The sequence below is a fragment of the Sorex araneus genome, chromosome 1 (genome assembly GCF_027595985.1).
Source record: "Sorex araneus isolate mSorAra2 chromosome 1, mSorAra2.pri, whole genome shotgun sequence".
In the NCBI taxonomy this organism is placed as follows: domain Eukaryota; kingdom Metazoa; phylum Chordata; class Mammalia; order Eulipotyphla; family Soricidae; genus Sorex; species Sorex araneus.
The window spans coordinates 4,209,119-4,229,582 of record NC_073302.1 but is presented as its reverse complement, the minus strand read 5'-3'; the positions used below and the strand labels follow the sequence as shown (position 1 = coordinate 4,229,582).

The 20,464-nt window shown below is 68.4% G+C and overlaps 2 protein-coding genes across 4 annotated transcripts in view; both read left to right on the top strand.

Moving 5' to 3' along the window:
• The first annotated feature begins 73 nt into the window (after window positions 1–73).
• Window positions 74–16,213, top strand: LRRC8A (leucine rich repeat containing 8 VRAC subunit A). 3 transcript variants are annotated; one of them, XR_008629878.1, is made up of 4 exons: window positions 74–203; window positions 2,981–3,087; window positions 10,555–12,837; window positions 14,728–14,866. XR_008629878.1 is itself a non-coding variant. In XM_055137174.1 (4 exons), the coding sequence occupies exons 3-4, from the start codon at window positions 10,563–10,565 to the stop codon at window positions 15,001–15,003; spliced, it is 2,427 nt and encodes an 808-aa protein (XP_054993149.1). In that variant the 5' UTR covers window positions 74–203; window positions 2,981–3,087; window positions 10,555–10,562; the 3' UTR covers window positions 15,004–16,213. The 3 variants fall into 3 exon arrangements, 2 of the variants coding, with proteins under 2 accessions (XP_054993149.1, XP_054993152.1); XM_055137174.1 differs by having other exon boundaries at window positions 10,555–12,713; window positions 14,728–16,213; XM_055137177.1 differs by lacking the exon at window positions 74–203 and adding an exon at window positions 869–1,004 and having other exon boundaries at window positions 10,555–12,713; window positions 14,728–16,213.
• Window positions 16,214–17,653: 1,440 nt separating this feature from the next.
• The window catches only part of PHYHD1 (phytanoyl-CoA dioxygenase domain containing 1), a 17,509-nt gene continuing 14,698 nt past the window's right edge, over window positions 17,654–20,464 (top strand). The window contains exons 1-2 of the mRNA XM_055139781.1: window positions 17,654–18,024; window positions 18,243–18,325. Of these exons, the coding sequence (XP_054995756.1) occupies window positions 18,293–18,325 (33 nt within the window). The 5' untranslated portion in view covers window positions 17,654–18,024; window positions 18,243–18,292. The remainder of the gene's footprint in view (window positions 18,025–18,242; window positions 18,326–20,464) is intronic.

Genomic DNA, 20,464 nt, shown 5'->3' with positions numbered 1-20,464 from the left:
CGCAGAGCGCGCCCCTCAAAAAGATGGCGGCCCGGCCGCCCAGTTCGCGCCCTCCGGTGACGTCACTTCCGGGGCGGAGGAGGCCGAGTGGTGCAGTGAGGGACAAACAAAAGGAGGCGCCGGAGGGGCGCAGCGGCCGGCGGCGGGACGGAGCAGCGGGGGCGCCGGGCTGCCTGCGCGGCGGCCGGGCGCGGCGGGCCCAGGTGAGTGAGCGCGCTGCGGCGAGGGGCGCCAGCTGTCACCGCTCGGACCCCCCTTCCACGCCCCCCGCCCGCTGCCGCCGGCGCCGTGGGCAGCTCGGGCTGTCCACGCCGGACGGCTCCCGCGGCCGGGGACCTCTGGCGGCCGCCCGGCCCGGCCCGGCGCGGCGCACCCCGCCCGGGTCCGCCCGGGTCCGCCCGGGTCCGCCCGGCCCGCGGAGCGCCGGGGCCCCACCCTCCCCGCGGCGCCGCGGCGCGCGAGCCCCCTCCGGGCACCCCGGCGCCTCCCCGCGCCCGGCCGGCCGGGATTTCCGCCCCGGCTGTCCCGGGCCCCCGGGTCGCCCCCGGGCCCCCCGCCGCCCGCCCGCCCGGGTCGCGCCCCGCGCGCCCCCTGCCGCCCTCCGCGCCGGCGGGAACCGTGCCCGGCTCGGGGGCAGCGCCCTGCTCCGGGAGGCCCGGGTGGGAGCCGGAGTGCCAGCCCCTGCCCCTGCCCCTGCCCCGGCGGGGACCCTCGGGTGCCCACCCGTCCCGCTGCGGGGGCGCTGGCAGCCCAGCGGGGGTGTCGCCCGGCGAGGGAGTGCGGGGGGGGGGGGCTGGGCTGGAGTGACCCTCCTTTCGACCCATTTGTCCGGGCTGTGGCAGCGCGCCCCTGGTTTGGGGGGGAGTAGGGCGGTGGGGACTTGGCCGGGGGGTGGGGCTGTCCCTCACTCGGCGCGACCCTTCTCAGCCCTGCCCCGGGGCTGGGGGCTGAGGATGCGGAGGGAGCCGGCGCCGGAGTTGTAGAGAGATTGGGGGCGCTGAAAGGTAGCTGGGTTGGGGGGCTGCCCTCCCCCATGCCAGGAGCGTCCCTTTAACCTCTACGTGGCCTCCCTGTCCTGGGAACAAGCAGAGGGGTACACAGAGGCTGGGGTACGCCGGGGACCCTCCTGCTGGCCCTAAGGGGGGGCTGGTGGCCGCGAGGACCCTGCTGGGATGATCTTGGCTCAGGCTTGGTGAAGGTCAAGTGTGCCCGAGCTGGGGGAGACGCTCGCGCTGGGCTGTTGGGACAGAGCCCCACCTGGGTGCCGGGGGTGCAGTGCAGGGCACCCCGGGTCCCACTCTGACAGTTTCTCTCTAAGCTGTGAGTGGCTGCTGGGCAGGATGGGGTTCCCCAGGGTGACCCCTGGACTTGGGGGGAGCCTGATTGGGCCTGGCCCTGGCTCTCCTGAAAGTGGAGGTGACCTGGGCTTTCAGTGGGACACAGGTGTGAGCTCAGGAGACCAGGCGGAAGGAGGTGGGGGCCCTGTGCCAGTTTGCCCTCGGTCCCTTCACCCGATCGGCCTTTAGAGTGTCCCAGAGTGGGTGACCCTGGGGTGCTGGAGCAGTGGGGGGGGGCAGTAGCGTTAGTGTAACTGGGGCGCTTTGTGCTCTCAGGGAAGGTGTTTGGGGGCCAGGGCAGTAGCACAGTGAGGCGGGTGTTTGCCTTGCGTGTGGCCAGCCCGGGTTGGGTCCTCAGCACCCCGTATGGTCCTCCGAGCACCACCGGGAGTGATCCCCAAGCATTGCCCGGCGGTGTTCCTCCCCCCCCCCAAAAAAAAAAATCAATGAAAAAGATGGATTGGGGCTGGAGCGATAGTACAGCCGGGAGGGCGTTTACCTTGAACTCGCCTGACCCAGGTTTCAGTCTCCGGCATCCCATCCGGTCCCCTGAGCACTGCCAGGGATGACCCCTGAGCATTGTCAGGCATGGCCCCAAAACCAGAGGAGAAAAAGAAAAGGGAAAAAAGATTAAGATCTGGCCAGAGAGATGGTAGGAGGGTCCAGCTTTTGCCTTGCGCCTCAGTTCCACCCCCCAGCCCTGCCGGGAGTGATTCCCTGAGCAGGGAGTCGGGAGTAAGCTCTGAGCACTGCCAGGGGTGGCACACGCAGAGACACACACAGATACACACAGACACACAATGGACAGACACAAACACACAGAAACACACACACACACACACACACACATATGAGGCTGATTCCCCGGGGGCTACTAATCCCGCCCTTTTTTTTATTTCTGGAGGGGCCGGCAGCCCGTAGGTGGGAGCCTTGTCCGAGTCCGGCCTCTGTCCAGGCGGGAGTTCCGGCCCGCAGCCTGGCCCATGGAGGCTGGCCAGAGCGGGTGGACAGGAAGACAGGGCCAGGGGGCAGAGGGGGGGTGGCGGCCGGGCTGCTCCGTGGCTATTTCCCAGAGGAGGGGGCGGGGGCTGGACTGGCGACAGGAGCAGGGCAGCCTGTGCTCCGCCTCCCGGGAGAGGGGGCTGTGGGGGGGCTCCCGTCTCCCGTGGCCTCTGTGCCCTCCCCGCTGTCCCCCGTGGGTGCTGATCTGTCTCCCGGGGGAGCATCGTCCCCGCTCCGGCCTGGTGCAGAGTGGGCACTCTCAGCGCCTCGGCCCCTTTGCCTGCCCCCCCCACCCCGCTTCCTCCTTCCTGGCCAGGGCCTGCCTGGGCCGCCCCCCCCTTTCCTCCTTCCTGGCCAGCTCCAGGCTGGGGTCTGCGCCCCTCCCCTCCCACTGACTTGGCTGGGGGTTGCCGGCCAAGGCTTCCTGGTCGGGGAGGCAGGCTGGTGTCCGTGTGGGGGCGGGAGCTGCCCCTGGCCCGCCCCGTCCCTCCTCGCAGTGCCCGCCAGGGAGAACGTGTGTGGTCGCTTCTTCCCGGGACACGCGGGTCCATGCGTGGGCCGTCTGCTCTCCCACCCCGCGCGGGCCGGTCAGTGGGGCCGCGGGGCCCCTGCTGCCCGCTGACTGCCTCTCTCCCTCCCAGGGCGGCCTCGTCCATGGAGCGGGAGGAATGCCCGGACCGAGCCCCGACAGACGCGGGCCAGCCTCAGCCCCGACGGCCAGCGCGCAGATAGCAGCGCTCACTGCTGGGTAAGCCGCGTGCGTGCTCGCCCCCGGTGCTCGGGCGGCCCCTGTATCCTGCCGCGGGGGTGGGGGCCGCGCCTGGCTGGGCTGCCCCCGAGCCCAGGAGTGACCCCTGGCCGGCTCGGGGGACCCCGCGTGGCACCGGGGATTCTGTCTGGAGTCGCAGGTGCCCCGGCCGCGGGCAAGGCCTGGGCCTGGGGGGTCCCGTCTCCATCCCATGTTGGTTTGGGTTTGCGGGTGGGGGGCACCCCCGGCGGTGCTCAGGGGCTGCTCCTGACTCTGCACTCAGGGAACACTCCTGGCGGGGCTCGGGGGACCATACAGGTGCCGAGGATCGAACCCGGGTCAGCCGCGTGCAGGGCAAGCGCCCTCCCTGCTGTACTATTGCTTGGCCCCTCGTTTGTTTTTGACTCCGGCCTGGAGTGCTCAGGGTGCAGGGCAGGGCCGGCCGACTGTCCCGGGTGGGGAGTGCAGCCCGTGCTCCACCCTCTGAGCGGCCCCCGGCCCGAGTTCCCATCTCGCCTCAACCCGGTCCCCACTGAGACCCCCGCTGCCCGGCACCCGGGGGTGTGGGGGCATGAGGGGACACGTGGTGCTGGGGGTCGTGGGCACAGGCCTGGGGCCCCTCCCGGGTCTCACACAGGGGCCCCTGGGGCCTGGCCTGCCCTGACCTTTGGGCTCCCAGTGGCCAGCGACCTGCCGCTCAGGGCTCTCACTCTGGTGCTCGGCCAGCTGCGGGTGTGACCAGCTGCGGCCGTTCTGTCCCTCAGAGCCCCAGGCTGCCCCTTCCGGGAAGGAGCTACAGAGAGCCACTCGCCGCCTTCCAGTATTCGGGGCAGCCCCGGGTCACCCCTGTCAGGGACGCGGGCGGCACGGGCAGCCCTTACCCCATTTACAGATGTGGAAGCTGAGGTTCAGAGGAAGGAAGCAGCTTGTCCAGGCTCCCCGGGGAGGGCCCGGAGCCATAGCACAGTCGGGAGGGCACTTGCGCTGCACATGGCCGACCCGGGTTCGATCCCTGGCAGCCCATAGGTCCCGAGCCCACTAGGAATGATTCCTGAGCACAGAGCCAGGAGTAACCCCTGAGCATCGCCAGGTGTGGCCCCTAAGACAAAACAAACTCACCGGAGAGGGGGGGAGCAGGGGCTTTGAGCGCCGTCTGGGACCCCAGTCCAGGGTCCTTGTCACTGGCCTGAGGCCTCCGCATCCCCCCCGCCCCCCGCTGTCTGTCAGGTTGCCCGAGGCCTCCCCAGCGGGTTAGTGCGTGTAGGGGCCCAGGGGCGGGGGGTCTCGGGGAGGTGGGGGTGCAGTTATGGAACCCAGGGCTCTCTCAGCTGCAGGGGCGGGCAGGGTAGCCCAGCGGGCTGAGTGCACCCATGCAGGAAGCACGGAGTCCCCCGAGCCCCGCCGGGAGTGACCCTGAGCACCGAGCCAGGGGTCAGCCCAGAGCACCGCCGGGCTGCCCCAAACTAGACCCCGACAGGAGTCAGTAACTGGTCACCCCTCCCCCTCCTGCGCCCGCTGGCAGCTGCCGTGGGCAGGGTCTCCTGGTGCCCTGGGGACCGAGCAGGGCTTGGGGTCAGACCTAGGGCCGGCGCCCAGCACCCACACGCTCCCCTGTGCGACCCGTGGGCCTCGCCGCCTCCCTGCCGTTGCCCTGTGCTGCCCGTCGCGGGGCCGGCTGCTGGGTCACCCTCGAGGGGCCCCCAGGGGCCTGTGCCCTGTGCTGCCCATCACGGGGCCAGCTGCTGGGTCACCCTCGAGGGGCCCCTAGGGGCCTGTGCCCTTTGCTGCCCGTCGCGGGGTGGGCTGCTGGGTCACCCTCGCGGGGCCCCCACGGGCACTGGCGGACCTGCGCTTCCCAGCCGTGGTACTCAAGTTTTTTCTTTACATTTTTGGTCTTGGGGCCACGTCCGGCAGTGCTCAGGGGCCACTCCTGGGGTCCTCGGGGGCCGACACAGCCCCATGCGAGGCGCCCTGCCGCTGTGTGTCTCGCCCTCCGGCGGCACCTCCCTGCTGCCCCCCGCGAGGCGCGCTGTGGCCGGTAACCACCAGCAGCTGTGTGCCCGGGCCCATGTGGGGCACTGGGGACCCAGACTTGTGACTGCGTGCTTGCAGGGCTGGCGCTGGGCCCGCTGGCTCCGCCACGGCGTGGGCCCGGGGCAGGAGTGGGGGTGTTTCCACATGCCCCTTCCCGCTCGCCCTTGTCCAGAGAGGCCGACGCTGTCCAGCGCTGACTCATGCGGGCCTGGGTTTCATTAGAGGAGCCCCCACCCCTTGCCCAGCAGGCCCCTCCAGGCGCTGCCGCCGGCTCCCCGCTGTGCTATCGCTCCAGCCCCTCCTCTGCCTCCTACCATGTCCCCAGACGCAGGGCCCCTCGCCCTCCGCCTACGGGCCGGGGCCTCCTCTGTGTGCGGCACCTGGGCCCCTCCGTGTGGCCGTCACGGCACAGCCCCAGGCTCCGGCCCCGCACCACGTGGTCCCCAGATGCTCCTGCCAGACTCTCTGAGCACCTCCGGGTGTGACCCGAAACAGAGCAGAGGCTGAAGCGGCCGCGCAGCTTCCCTGGGCCCAGGAACTGCACAGGGCCAGGGGCTGGGCCCCGACTCTGCTCTTGGCTCACGTCAGAGCAGCTATGTGTGAGGGGGAGAGTGTTAGCGTGTGTGTGTGTGTGTGTGAGAGAGAGAGAGAGAGAGAGAATGAGAGTGCTGGTGTGTGTGTGTGTCTGAGTGTATGAGAGTGCTGGTGTGTGTGTGTGTGTCTGAGTGTATGAGAGTGCTGGTGTGTGTGTGTGTCTGAGTGTATGAGAGTGCTGGTGTGTGTGTGTATGTGTGTGTGTGTGTCTGAGTATGAGAGTGCTGGTGTGTATGTGTGTGTGTGAGTGTATGAGAGTGCTGGGGGGGTGTGTGTATGAGTGCTGGTGTGTGTGTGAGTGTATGAGAGTGCTGGTGTGTGTGTGTGAGTGTATGAGAGTGCTGGTGTGTGTGTGTGTCTGAGTATGAGAGTGCTGGTGTGTGTGTGTGGGGAGGCACCTGATCCCTCTGCACCCTCCACCCCCGCTGGGTAGCCTGGACCCATTCCTGGGGCGCCGCCCACTTGCCCTGACCCAGCCCCACGCCCCCATACTGACCCGGTCCCCACACTGACCTTCCCTTCCCCACACTGGCCTTCCCTCCCCCCACGCTGACCCCTCCCTCCCCCCCACTGACCCCTCCCTCCCCCACACGCGGACCCCACCCCAGCCCGCTCCCCCCTTCCTTGCCGCCGCCAGCAGCACCCCCATCAGTGCGCTCTCGGTGCGGGTGGGGGGCCAGGGACAGGACCGTGATCCCGTGTCCCTCTTCTGGGGCACGGCTCGCTCCCCCTCGCCAGGAGGGCGCAGGGGACCGTCCAGCTGTGGCCCGGTCCTGGGCCTGTGTCGTGGGAACAGAGGCCTCTGTGCGGTGCCCGGCGCCCCCCTACCCAGCTCTGCAGCCGCCCACGGGGGCACCGGGGGCCACGTGCCCTGCCCCGGGCCCCAGTGCCCCCCCACAGCCTGTCTGGGTATGAGGGTCCCGCCAGGTCACTGTGTCACTGTGTCCTGGGTGGCACCTGGGCCCCGGCTCGGCACTCACGGGGCGTCTGGCTCGTGAACTGTGGGAGGTTTCAGGGCAGGCGGTTCCAGCACCTTCCCGTGCCAGGCGTGGGGGACCCGGGGGACACTGGCCTGCCCCCGTGTGTGGCCGCTGAGGTTGCGGGTGACTGTGGTCTCGCACGTGTGGCCCCGCCACCTCTGCGCCTGCCGGGACCCCGCGGGCCTGCAGGCTGTCGCCCCTCCTTAGCGATGCCAGGGGCATGCCACAGGGGTCGGGCACTGGCCTGCCGGGTGCCACCCCCAGCGCCCCATAGGGTCCCCAGGTCCCGCCAGGAGTGGTCCCGGAGCACTGTCAGGCGTGGCCCCTCCAAAAGAGGCTTGGGAGTTTCCGGTTGAGTCCCAGTGCTCCCAAGGCCAGCAGCTTCCCGGCCAGGGCCGTCACGGGCGCCCCTGGATCTTGGCTTGGCAACGCTCCCCCCAGTGGCAGATGGCTGAGGTAGGGCCGGGGGCTCCCTGGGTCGCTGCCTGTCCTGTCCTGTGGGGAGGGGCGGGGCTGGGCGAGGCCCTGTCTGCAGAGGCCAGGAGGGGCCGGGCGGGGTGGGGCAGACTGGCCTACCCGCCCTGTGCCCCCTCTGTCCCGTCACCCCCACTCTCCTCTCCTCTCCCGTCTGCACGCCCTGCCCTTCTCCCCTGCCTGGGCCTCCACCTGCTGGCCCCGTGATCCAGAAAACCTTGCCGCGTGCTATTCGGGGCGACCCTGGCTTTGGTGTTGGCTCCCCCCCCCCAGCGTGTGCTCAGGGCTCTGTGTTCAGGGCTCTGTGCCCAGGAATCATGTCTGCCAGGGCTTGGGGGCCATCCGGGGGGCCGGGGGTCAAGCCCGGCTCAGCGCACGCAGGGGAAGCGCCTCCACCCGCCGGGTCGGGCCCTGGAGCTGCGCGGTGGGGTGGGACGATCCTGGCACCGGGTGGGGGCCAGTTTGCGAGCTGAAGGCTCGGCCGCGCCGGTACACGCCGCCCCGCGCCCCTGAGGGGGGTTCAGGGGGTCTCTGTGCCGGCGCGGGGGGTGGCAGGTCTTCAGCAGACGTTTCTGCCAGCCCTGGTGCGTGACCCGGAGAGAAGCTTCTGGGTTGCGGGAGACGCCGAGTCCCTCCTGCCCCCACGGCCGTCTCCCCTCGCCAGGCGCCGTGTCGCCTTGACCCTGCCAGGTTCTGCCCGCCTGCCCCCTGCCGCCCTCCCCTCTCCCCACTGCTGGGGTCCGCTCCCGGGGAGACAGGACCCTGTTGCCACGGGCGGCGCCTCCTTCCCTGACCTCCATGGAGCTCGGGCGCCCGCGAGCCCGTGGCCGCTTCTCTGCACGGACCCAGGGCGGCCGGTGACAGTGACACACTGCCATGCGTGGGCACGATACCGCAGGGCTGGACTGTGCCGTCCCAGCCCCCGCCCGGCCCCCAGCACTGCTGGAGGGCCCTCCCCTCCCCCCCCGCATCACCAGGTAGGTCGCACCCCCCCCAGAAAAGCAGCAAAAGCACCATCTCAGCTTCCTCCCGAACTTCCTTCCCTTCGTTCGTGGCTGTGTCTGCTTTGAGTCCTGCCCGCTTCTCCATCACAAGGCAACGAGGCAGCGCACCTGGCTGAGAGCGCCCAGGGGGGGCCGGAGCCACGGCACAGCGGGGAGGGCTTTGCCTTGCATGCGGCCGACCCGGGTTCAATTCCCAGCATCCCATATGGTCCCTGAGCACCGCCAGAAGTGATTCCTGAGTGCAGAGCCAGGAGTCACTCCGGAGCATCGCTGGGTGTGACCAAAAAAAAGCAAAAACAGAAAGTGTTCGTCCTTCCGTCCTTTCTGGCGTGACACCTCCTCCCCAGCCCAGCACCTCCAGGAGCCATTTAAAGGGGGGGGGCAGGTCGATGGCCCGGTGAGTGGCGGGGGCTCTGGGCCGAGGTGCTCGGGTTCCGTCTCCAGCACCCCGGGGTCCCCGCACACCCGGAGCACAGTCGGCGGCAGGAGGCCCCAGCGCCTCACGGCCCCAGGCCCCAAAGAGCGAGGCGGAATGAAGGGGGCAGGTGCGGAGACTGCACCCAGGGCCCGGCCCCCGCCCGCACCCCGTATTCTTTGGGGAGCAGCTCCAGCGGGGTTTGTCACCCTGAGTCACCAGCTGCCGGGAGGGTGGCGATGGGGCGACCTGGTTGGGGGAGGGGCGGGGCGGGAGGGCCCCACCCAGCCCACATCCCCTGAAACTGCTCCCTGGGGCGCGCCCTTCCTGCTGCCGCCTGCCCCTCCCCCGGGTCCTGGGCTCAAGAGCACTGCTGGGTCTCAGAGGCTCGGCCCGGTCCCAGCTGCTGTCCCCACCTTCCCCCCCACCTGAAAGCAGTATTTTGTTCTGGGGGGCTTGGAGGGGGGTCGTCACTCCTGGCTCAGTGCTTGGGAGACCAGACGGTCATGCCCGGGACAACGCCCGGGTCCCCCGTGCGCACAGCTGGGCTCTGCCCCCAGAACGTGCCTCCGTCGGGCGCTGGGGCTGGAGGGGCAGCTCAGTGGTCAGCGCTTGGCTTGTACACGGCCACCCCGGGTTGGTCCCCTGAGTGCGGAGCCAGGAGTAAGGCTGAGCACCGCCGGGTGTGGCCCCAAACCAAAAAAACAAAACAGAAGCAGGGATTCCACAGGGGGGCGGGGGGGGGGGGGGCGTCAGAGCTGCGCAGCGCCCGAGGACCCGAGCCAGTTGGCCTGGTCCTCCACCCCCCCCCCCCCCGGCCAGGAACCCCTGGGACACCTCCCCATAACTGTCCTGGGCCTGGCGCTGGGCGGGAGCAGCAGGCAGGCCAGCGGGGGTGGGTGTTTCCCCCTGGACACGCCCTGCCCTGCAGAGCCGCCACTTCCTGCCTGGTGGCCGCCTCCTCCTGGCAGCCCGCCCTGCCTCTCCTGAGCTGGGCTGCTGTCTCCGCCCTCTGCGGGTGTCCGTCTGGACGTGAACTCAGGGAGCTGGAGGGGAGAGAACCCCGTCCAGGTGTCAGCTGGACACAGGCCGTGGGACCTGGCCAGGTTCTCCCCCCGCCCCCCCCTCCCCCGTGGCACTCCCCAGGAGTGTGGGTGGGCTGGAGCAGCTGGTCATTAGCGGGCCCGGCCTGGAGCCCGCCTCACCCTGAGGGCCAGGCCTGGGCTGCCGTCGCTGGCCGGGATAGGCGGCGTCTGCTGGCCCCGCAGTGACCTGAGCACCGCCGGACCCGGGTGCGAGGCAGCGGGACCCCAGACTCCGTTTCTTTCCCGTGGCCCTGGGGCTGGGAGGCCGTGGGTGGGAGGCTCCCACTGCGGGCCTCAGTTTCCCCGTCAGCGCCCTGGCAGCCAGGGGGCCGGGAGGCCCACCTGTGGAACACCGTCGTTGAAGGCTGGCTCTGCGGGCGGGCGAGTCGGGAAGGGGGAGGGCCAAACTGGAACTTGCTTCAAACGCCCTCGAGGCAGCCCCCCCAGCCCAGGCCTCGGCCTGTGGCCTCTTCCTCTCCCTGGCCCCTGGCGGCGAGGGGTCCCTGCCTGCTGAGGGGGCGTCTCCACAGTTGGGGGCCCCGTGGGGCAAGGTCACATCCTGCGTGAGGGTCTGCGGGCCGGCTGGCCCCGGCCGTGCTTCCCGCCGCTCTCCTGCCCCCTGTCCCTGCTTCCGGGGGGCGCCTGGAACTCGGGGTGGAGCGCCCCCTCCCTCGGGGTCGTCACGCGTGGCCGCGGCTCCAGCCCCATCTGGCACCGGGCTGGGCCTGCGCCGGGCGGGTCGCGGGTTCCTGGTGAGCAGAGAGCGGGCAGCGAGCTGTCCTGGTCAGCAGGGGCCTCCCCAGACGCGGTCCCCACGCCAGGGGACGCCCTCGAGGCCGCGGCGAGTCCCGGCAGTGACCGCCCCTGTGCCTCCCTTCCAGGAGGAGCCATGATTCCGGTGACGGAGCTCCGCTACTTCGCGGACACGCAGCCGGCCTACCGCATCCTGAAGCCGTGGTGGGACGTGTTCACCGACTACATCTCCATCGTCATGCTGATGATCGCCGTGTTCGGGGGCACCCTGCAGGTGACGCAGGACAAAATGATCTGCCTGCCCTGTAAGTGGGTCACCCGGGACGCCTGCAACGATTCCTTCCGCGGCTGGGCGGCGCCCGAGCCCGCCTACTTCAACGCCAGCCTCCTGGGTGGCCCTGACGCCGGCCCCACGGGCATCAAGTACGACCTGGACCGGCACCAGTACAACTACGTGGACGCCGTGTGCTACGAGAACCGCCTGCACTGGTTCGCCAAGTACTTCCCCTACCTGGTGCTGCTGCACACCCTCATCTTCCTGGCCTGCAGCAACTTCTGGTTCAAGTTCCCGCGCACCAGCTCGAAGCTGGAGCACTTCGTGTCCATCCTGCTCAAGTGCTTCGACTCGCCCTGGACCACGCGGGCCCTGTCGGAGACGGTGGTGGAGGAGAGCGACCCCAAGCCGGCCTTCAGCAAGATGAACGGCTCCATGGACAAGAAGGCGTCGACGGTCAGCGAGGACGTGGAGGCCACCGTGCCCATGCTGCAGCGGACCAAGTCCCGCCTGGAGCAGGGCATCGTGGACCGCTCGGAGACGGGCGTGCTGGACAAGAAGGAGGGCGAGCAGGCCAAGGCGCTCTTCGAGAAGGTGAAGAAGTTCCGCACGCACGTGGAGGAGGGCGACATCGTGTACCGCCTCTACATGCGCCAGACCATCATCAAAGTGGTCAAGTTCGTCCTCATCATCTGCTACACTGTCTACTACGTGCACAACATCAAGTTCGACGTGGACTGCACGGTGGACATCGAGAGCCTGACCGGCTACCGCACCTACCGCTGCGCCCACCCGCTGGCCACGCTCTTCAAGATCCTGGCGTCCTTCTACATCAGCCTGGTCATCTTCTACGGCCTCATCTGCATGTACACGCTGGGCTGGATGCTGCGGCGCTCGCTCAAGAAGTACTCGTTCGAGTCCATCCGCGAGGAGAGCAGCTACAGCGACATCCCCGACGTGAAGAACGACTTCGCCTTCATGCTGCACCTCATCGACCAGTACGACCCGCTCTACTCCAAGCGCTTCGCCGTCTTCCTGTCGGAGGTGAGCGAGAACAAGCTGCGGCAGCTGAACCTCAACAACGAGTGGACGCTGGACAAGCTGCGGCAGCGGCTGACCAAGAACGCGCAGGACAAGCTGGAGCTGCACCTGTTCATGCTCAGCGGCATCCCGGACACCGTGTTCGACCTGGGCGAGCTGGAGGTGCTCAAGCTGGAGCTCATCCCCGACGTGACCATCCCGCCCAGCATCGCGCAGCTCACGGGCCTGCAGGAGCTGTGGCTCTACCACACGGCGGCCAAGATCGAGGCGCCGGCGCTGGCCTTCCTGCGCGAGAACCTGCGCGCGCTGCACATCAAGTTCACGGACATCAAGGAGATCCCGCTGTGGATCTACAGCCTCAAGACGCTCGAGGAGCTGCACCTGACGGGCAACCTGAGCGCCGAGAACAACCGCTACATCGTCATCGACGGGCTGCGCGAGCTCAAGCGCCTGAAGGTGCTGCGGCTCAAGAGCAACCTGAGCAAGCTGCCGCAGGTGGTGACGGACGTGGGCGTGCACCTGCAGAAGCTCTCCATCAACAACGAGGGCACCAAGCTCATCGTGCTCAACAGCCTCAAGAAGATGGTGAACCTGACGGAGCTGGAGCTGCTGCGCTGCGACCTGGAGCGCATCCCGCACTCCATCTTCAGCCTGCACAACCTGCAGGAGATCGACCTCAAGGACAACAACCTGAAGACCATCGAGGAGATCATCAGCTTCCAGCACCTGCACCGCCTCACCTGCCTTAAGCTCTGGTACAACCACATCGCCTACATCCCCGTGCAGATCGGCAACCTCACCAACCTCGAGCGCCTCTACCTGAACCGCAACAAGATCGAGAAGGTCCCCACTCAGCTCTTCTACTGCCGCAAGCTGCGCCACCTGGACCTCAGCCACAACAACCTGACCTTCCTGCCCGCCGACATCGGCCTGCTGCAGAACCTCCAGAACCTGGCCATCACGGCCAACCGGGTGAGGACCGGTGCGGGCTGAGCCCCGGCTTCCGCCAGGCCGGGGCCTGGGGGGCCCTCGCGGGGGCCGGCTTGTCTCCACCTGCTTCTCTGCCGCAGCCGCCGTGCGAGAGGCGACACCCTGGGTACGGTTGGTGGCCCCCCCCGCCCCCGGGGATCAGCCCCTCCTGGTGTCGAGGAAGCCCCGCCCAGGGCCTTTGGGGGACAGGGGTGCGCTGCAGGGAGGGGGTGCCTGTGGCTGGGGGGGGTCTGGCCGCTCTGCAGTTCCCGGGGGCGGGGGGAGCCCGGACCCTGCTGCGGGCGTGGAGGGTCTTTGGGGGTGGCACACCCAGGAAGGAGTGCAGACTCCTGGCTCTGCACTCGGGATGACTCCAGGTGGGGCTCAGGGACCGTGGGACGCCGAGGATCGAACCCGGTCGGCCACGTGCAAGGCAGGTGCCCAGCGCCCCCAGCCCCCGCTGTGCTGTTGCTCCGACCCCAGCACATCTTTTCTTTTTTTGCTCTCTGGGGGCCACCTCTGGCTGTGCTCGGGGCTGACGCCTGGCTCAGGAATCGCTTCTGGTGGGGCTTGGCACACCTATGGGGTGTCGAGGAGCAACCCCAAGTCGGCTGTGTGCAAGGCACGTGCCCTCCCCGCCTCACTCCTGCTCCGGCCCGGGGGAGTCTGTTTTCTTGCCACCCTGCATTTGGGGGCTGGGGGAGACTCACAGTGGGGAGTGGGGCTTGGCACTCCGCTGCCTCCCTGGGGACCCTTCAGAGTCACTGGCCACCCTGGGGCAGCCCCTCCCCAGGGCCTGGAGCCGCCCTCCCTGGAGTCCTGGGGCCTCCACGTGGCTCGCGAGGCTGGGTGTGGCCGGGCCGAGCCCCTCCTGCCTTGGCCTGGTCTCCTGCCCCAGCTGCTCATGCTCCTGTGCCAGCCGGCGGGCAAGACCATGCCTGTCGGCTGACGTCACGTCATCCCCAGGAAGGGGCTGGGGCTGGCGCTGTCCCGGGAAGGGTCCCTTGGCCGCCCCGCTGAGGCACTGCTTAATCACATCCTGCCCCGCCCCCGCGACACCCCGAGCCTTTTTAGGGAAAAAGCAGCCGGGACAGGCTCCCCAGGCCCCTCCTTCCACAGGGACCCCCCTTCCTTCTTCCTCCCTCCGGTGGAAGCTGGTGGCTTCTGTGTCCTGGGCGGGGCCTGGCCGGGAGCCTCCGGGTGGACGCGGGCTGGGTGTGTGTTCCTCTCGGCTGCCCGGGGCTCCAAGCTCAGGACCTGGGTGCTGCTGGCCCACTCCCACCCCCACTCGGCCTCTGGCGACCCCCCCACACACACCCCACCCCCACCCACCCCGCTGGCCCGCCCAGCAGCGCCGTGGAGGCGCCACACTTGAACCAGCCTCGGAGAGAAGTGGGCTCCGTGGGCCAGGAAGGAAGGGGCAGGGCTGGCGGCAGCCCCGGGAACTGGACTTTCCCCTGAGGATGGGCAGGGCCAGGGAGCTTCCTGTCCCCAGGGCCCCTGTCCTGCCTCGACCTGTCCTGTCCTGTCCTGTCCTGCCCTGCCCTGCCCTGCCCCGCCCCGGCCGTCCCACCCTTTGCGGGTGCTGCCCACGTGAGCTGGGCGTGGGACCGGCTCTCCCTTGGCTTTGGCCACAGCCCCTCTGCCCCGTCCGGGTCCCCGCTGGCGACGGTGTGAGGGGCCTTTCCAGGGGGCCCCGGCAGGAGCTGCTGCCCTAAGCATGGCCTGCCCAGCTCTAGAAGCTTCTCTGCTGCTCTGCCTCGTGTCACTGCCGCGCGGGGAGGCCGAGGGGTCAGCGGCCCGTCCTGGGGCCGAGGGGCGGCTGCATTCACTGCCAAGAGGCCGGTGCTGTGGAAATTGGTCCGGCAGGGCTGCCTGGAGGAGCCGGGCCGGGGGCGGCCCGGGGAGGCCCCCCTCCCGTCCTGCACTGCCCCGCCTCTGTCGCCTTCTCTCTCGGGGGCTTTCCGTGCCTGGGGACCCGCCCGGCCCTCACGCCCGCCCTCCTTGCCCCCCGCAGATCGAGGCGCTGCCCCCCGAGCTCTTCCAGTGCCGGAAGCTGCGGACGCTGCACCTGGGGAACAACGTGCTGCAGTCGCTGCCGTCGCGCGTGGGCGAGCTGACCAACCTGAGCCAGATCGAGCTGCGCGGCAACCGGCTCGAGTGCCTGCCCGTGGAGCTGGGCGAGTGCCCGCTGCTGCGGCGCAGCGGCCTGGTGGTGGAGGAGGACCTGCTGGCCACGCTGCCCCCCGAGGTCAAGGAGCGGCTCTGGAAGGCCGACAAGGAGCAGGCCTGAGCCGGGCGCCGCGGACACTCGCCGCCGGACACCCCGCCCCGCCCGGGGGCTGGCCCCTCGGCCAGGCGCTGCCGGGAGACCCCCGCCTCGCACACGTCCCGGAGCCCCTTGTCCAGACAATCAAGGCCCCCGGGCCGGGCCCGAGCCGGCACCAGGGAGGCTGTGCCCTCGCCCCTCCCGCGGGGAGCTTCACATTCCCAAGGAAGTCAGGGGCTGGGGAGTGGGGAGCTGTCGGGATTCCGGGCCTCGACCCTCCCGGGCACCAGCTGTGGGTGGGTACCTGGGTGCCAGGCTGGGCTCAGGCCCGGGGGCCAGGCCCAGCTGCGGCTTACTGCATCCGTTTTAGATCCTTTTTCTTTTTTAGTGAAAAAGAAAACACAAAAACCAAATTTCTTTTTTTTTTTTTAAGAAAAAAAAAAAGCTTCAAAAAGCAATGGTTTGGGTATTAAAAAGAAATAAAACTTCACACACACACACACACACACACACACACACACACACACACACACACACAAGGGACACTGAAGGCCAGCGAGAGGGACCCGGTAGCCTCGGCCCGGGGCCGGGGGACGCTTTCAGGGGTCTCGGTTCTCTCTCTGTCCCCTTTCCTTTCGGGGTGTCTTGTTTTCATTCTCCTCCACGTGTCTGCGGGTGCTCACCCCGGTGGCTGCTGGCCAGGGGAATGTTCCGGAGCCGCCAAGGGGGGGGGGCCGGGGAGACCCCCCCCCGGCCTGTGCACTCCCCTCGCCCCATCGTCCAGTGTTAAGGAGCGGGGGCCACCTGCTTTCCCTCTACGCATCCCGCCCGGACTCTGCCAGGGCCACCAGCAGCCCCGCTGCGTCCCCCCCGTCCTGTCCTGTCCTGTCGCCCCCCCAGCCGCGGGGGGCCCAGCCACTTCCTGTCCAGGTGCCCGGCTCCCGCGGTGTCCCGGCGGGGGCCGTAGCGGGAAGCCACTCCTGTTGGATCCGTCTCTGGGGGAGGGTCCCCCGCCGGAGACGGTCACTCGGACACTAAGGCACGTTTTAGCGTCTCTGGTCTCCATGATTGTGTCCACCCGTCGTCCATTTGTGTTTCCTGCCTCGAGTCCTGGGACGTGGCCCTCCGAACTCGTGCACACCTGCGCCCAGCACCCACGGAGCAGAGCATTACCTGGGGGTCTGCTCCCGGGGGCTCGGCTCAGATAGCAAATAAACGTATCCGAGAAAGCAGCGTCCGCTGGGTCTTGCTGTCGCCGCGTCCTTTGCCTGACCCCCCCGCCCCCACCCCTGCCCCCACCCAGTCTGGGCCATGGGCCTGTGCACCCATGTGCGGAGCAGGGCCCGGAGGACTGAGTCCAGCACCTGCTGCAGGGTGCTGGGTCCGGACAGAGGCTCAGGGCCAGGGCTGCCCTCCCGGGTGGGGGGGAACCTGCCTTGCCCTTGATGTGGCCTCACCCGCAAGGCCCTGGGACTTAGTCATGCCGGTTACTCAGACGGGGGCCCAGCCAGCCCCGGGGCTTCTAGGCTGCAGGGTGGGGGCTTGTCCCCAGGACCAACCGTGGCCCCAGCCAGGAGCCCAGGGCTGCCCGCACACTTGCACGTGCGTGTGTGGCCTGACCTACCCCGCCCGGGACTCTGACCCCCGCCCTGAGTCACTGGGTTCCCTCCCCCTCCCCCGGGTTCCTTGGCCTGGCCAGGAGGTTGGCCCCCCTGGGCCTTCTCCCCTGTCCCCTCCTCACCTCTCCCAGCCCCACCCCTGCTGGCCCCGCCCCAGCCCTGGAAGGGGGAAGAGTTTGATCTGGAGCTGGTTAAGCTCCTGGAAAAAACAACAGTATAGAAATACCACCCGCCCACTGCCCCAGCCTGTGTGGAATGAATGAAGAAATTGTACGGGCCCAGCCCTGCCCCCGTGCCGCTGCTAGCCTAGCCGCGGAGGTGGGCTTTGGTCTTGGAAAACTGAGGGAAGCCGGGAAAAGGAAAGTGCCAGGGGGCCAGAGCCATGGCACAGCGGGGAGCGTGGGGGGCCTAGCAAGGGGCTTACCAGGGTTCGAGCCCCTCCCGACCCACATCCCCTCGGGTGTGGTCCAAAAACAAACAAAACTGCCTCCATCCCATATGGAATCACCCAGAACAGCCCCTGCGGAGGGCAGTGACTCATTCTGATCATCAGGCCCCGTCCTGGCTGGGGGACGGGTTCATCCCCCGCCTCCCCCTGGTGGGGAGAGCGAAGCCAGGCCCCAGCTCTCTGCCACTGCGCGTCTGTCCCAGCCGGGCCGTAGCGAGGGCTCCCGGGCAGCTGGCCTGGGGCCTGTGTGCATCCGAGGGGCTGGGACAGCTGGCCGTCCACCGCCCACCTCCTCTGTGCTCCCGCCATCCTCTTCTTCCTCGCACCCGGGTTCGCTCCCCACGCCCCCAGCCTGGCCACGCTCTCGCTTTGGTGGCACAGAAATCAGGATTTGACTGGGGGCCAGGTCCCTAGGCCTGAGCTGGTCCCGCCCCTGCGGCCGAGACACTCTGTCCCTTGGCCATTCAGAAAGCGTCATTTCAGGGAAGGCCAGCGGCTGGCATTCAGAAGCCCTCGCCAGGACGGTCAGCTGCTTCACTGGCTGGAGGGGGTGGCGGCTCACCGTGCCCGTGCCAAGGTCCACGGGGCCCGCCTGACCTGAGCTGCTGCCCAGCAGCCTGCGGGCGGAAAGGGACACGCCCCTGCACCCAGGACCCGGCTGCCCCTCGGGCCCAGCTCAGGCCTCATCAGCGCCTCATCTTGCTTGCGAGAAGCTGAGGGCTGATGCAACACCCTTCCAGAATCTTCCTTGGGCCCGGATGATCAAGATCCAAGCTGGGGAGGAACACAGACCACTCAGACGGCCCCCCCCACACACGCCCCCATCCCATCCCCCACCAGACACTGGACTGGTGGCCTCAGGACTTCCCCATCTGCAGAGCCGAGAGGCCATCTGGCTCCCGGGGCCCGGCCCACCTTCTGGGCACCGGGAGAGGCAGCCACAGAAGGTTCCAGATGTTTAAAACTAGGAGGGAGCAGGCAGGTGAAACCACGAAAGGGTTGGGCCCTGATGGACAGGGGCGAGGCCAGCCAGGGAGGGGGCTGGGGCCCGCATTCAGTGACGAGCCCCAGGGGGCCGGCGCAGGCAGGGGGCCAGGCTGGCCTCCAGAGGGCCAGGGGGCTGGGCCTGGGTTTCCTCTGACCTGGGACGGATTAAGCCTGCAGCTTTTTCCTCTGAACTTTCTCCTCTGACCCAGAGTACGGCACCCGCTATCCTGCGCCCACTGCACGCACCCCTGAGGTCCTCATGGCCAGCCTGAGCCCCTCGCAGCTGCAGAAGGTAGGAGCTGGCACGGGCAGGGTGGGGTGGGGGCAGCACCAGGCAGAGGAGGACCCCCCACCCCAGCTGCAGCCCCGAGACAACGCACCCTGGGTTACAGAAAGGGGAGTCTTTGGGGGCAGAGCCGTGGGGGTTTCAAATCCACCCCGAGCTTCCGCACCCTCGTCTTGGAGTGTCCAGACCACAGACCAGGGCTGAGGTGGGGTGGGTTCGAGTGTGCGACACCCCTCCCCCCCACCCCAGGATCACCTAGGCCTTGCCTGGCCCCAGCCCAGGCCCCGCAGGGGGTGGATCCCGGGAGGGGCGGGCCAGTGAGGTCAGCGGGCCCGAGTGCCTGCAGCCGGATCCGGGTCTGCATTCCGCAGGCGTTCCCGCAGAAGCAGTGAACCCGTGGGGATTAAAAGCAGGCCTGGTATTTGTCCCCACGGCAAGAGAAAGATGCCAGAGAGGGCTGGAGAGATAATACATGCGGCTGGCCCGGGCCTGCTCCCCAGCGCCCCTTAGGGTCCCCGAGCCCGCCAGGAGTCAGTCTTGAACAGCACAGACTGGCTCAGAAACAAAAAGAAAGTGCAGATGAGCTCAGAGAATATGTAAATGTTGCTATTAATGTTTTAATACGCAGCCCTCGACCCTTGAAAGGTCCCTGCCAGCTCAGAGGGCTGGACATCATGTTTCTGTGTGCAGGAGACAACGGAAGGCCCAGGTTCCATCTCAGACACGGCAGCGTGCCCTGAGCTCTGGGCGACCCCAGAATGCCGGCTAGGGCCTGGGCAGCTCCAGGGGCTGGAGCCCTGCCCTGCCCCGGAGAGGCACCTCCTGAGCAGCTGATCGGGTCTCTGCTGAGCACTGCTGAGTGTGGCCCCAAACCCAAAAATAATCAATGCAGGGGCCAGGGGCCAGGGGCCGGACTGGTAGCACAGTGGGGAGGGCACTAGCCTTGCACTGAGACCAACGCGGGTTCGACATCCGGCATTCCTATAGGAACCCCGAGCCCACCAGAGTGATCCCTAAGCACAGAGCCAGGAGTCACCCCTGAGCACCACCAGGTGTGGCCCCAAAACCAAAGGGGGTAAAAAATAAATAGATCCCACATCAGGTCCCCTCAGACTCTGCGGCCACGCCCCTACTCAGCATTGGCCCCGCCCCATCCCAACAGCCTCCTCTGCGTGAGCCCTAAGCCACGCCCCTACTCAGCATTGGCCCCGCCCCATCCCAACAGTCTCCTCTTCGTGAGCCCTAAGCCACGCCTCTCAGTATCGGCCCCGCCCCATCCCCAACAGTCTCCTCTGCATGAGCTCTAAGTCACGCCCCTCCTCCGTATTGGCTCCTCCCACCCACAAGTATTCTGCCTGACTTCTAGGCCACGCCCCCTTGTCAGTGTTGGCTCCGCCCCACCATGACAGTCTCCACACTACTCGCATCATGCCCCCTCCCCTCCTCCTTGGTTCCGCCCCCAGCGTGGGGTTTGGAGTTGACCTGGGGCTTGCCGCAGCTCTCAGAGCTTCCCAGTTTCTCCCCCTGGCTTTGCTCCTCTGCCGCGAAGTCCTGGCAGGGCTGCCAAGTCTGGCGGAACCCCGGGGTAGGGGAGGGCGTTTGAATGTTCCACCGCCCTCTGGGGGGGCCTGGGGAGGGTCAGCCCTCGGGTCCTTGGGAGTCAGTTCAAGGGCAGCCTCTGATGTTCCTGCTAAGATGAAGAGTTTTGGGGCGGGAATCATGCCCAACCCCAGCACGGGCCAGAAGTCAGCCCTGAGCCCTCAAAAAAGAAGTTCAGGACCAGGGTGTGGCTGGACCACAGGTGTGAGGCCCCGGGCTGGACCCAAGGCGCCGCGGGAAAGTCACCAAGGAGGGAGAAATAGACGCTCCTCTGTCCTGCTGGGAAGCACTCCCTCCCGGCCTCCCGGATCTGCGGCCCGGGAGAGAGGCACTTCCCTGTCAGCTTGTGCCTGAGCCCGCCTGCCGGCCCGGCCCTCCGGGCTCAGAGCCAGACCCAGCTCCTGCCAGGCCAGTCCCCGCTCTGCCCCGAGAGCGCCCATCCCTCGCCACGTCCGTGTTAGTGGTGGGGGGGGCCTCCTCCGGCACCTGGTTCCAGAGTGTTCCCCAGGTGCTGGGGGGACCTCGTGAGCCCCGGGGGGCCAGAAC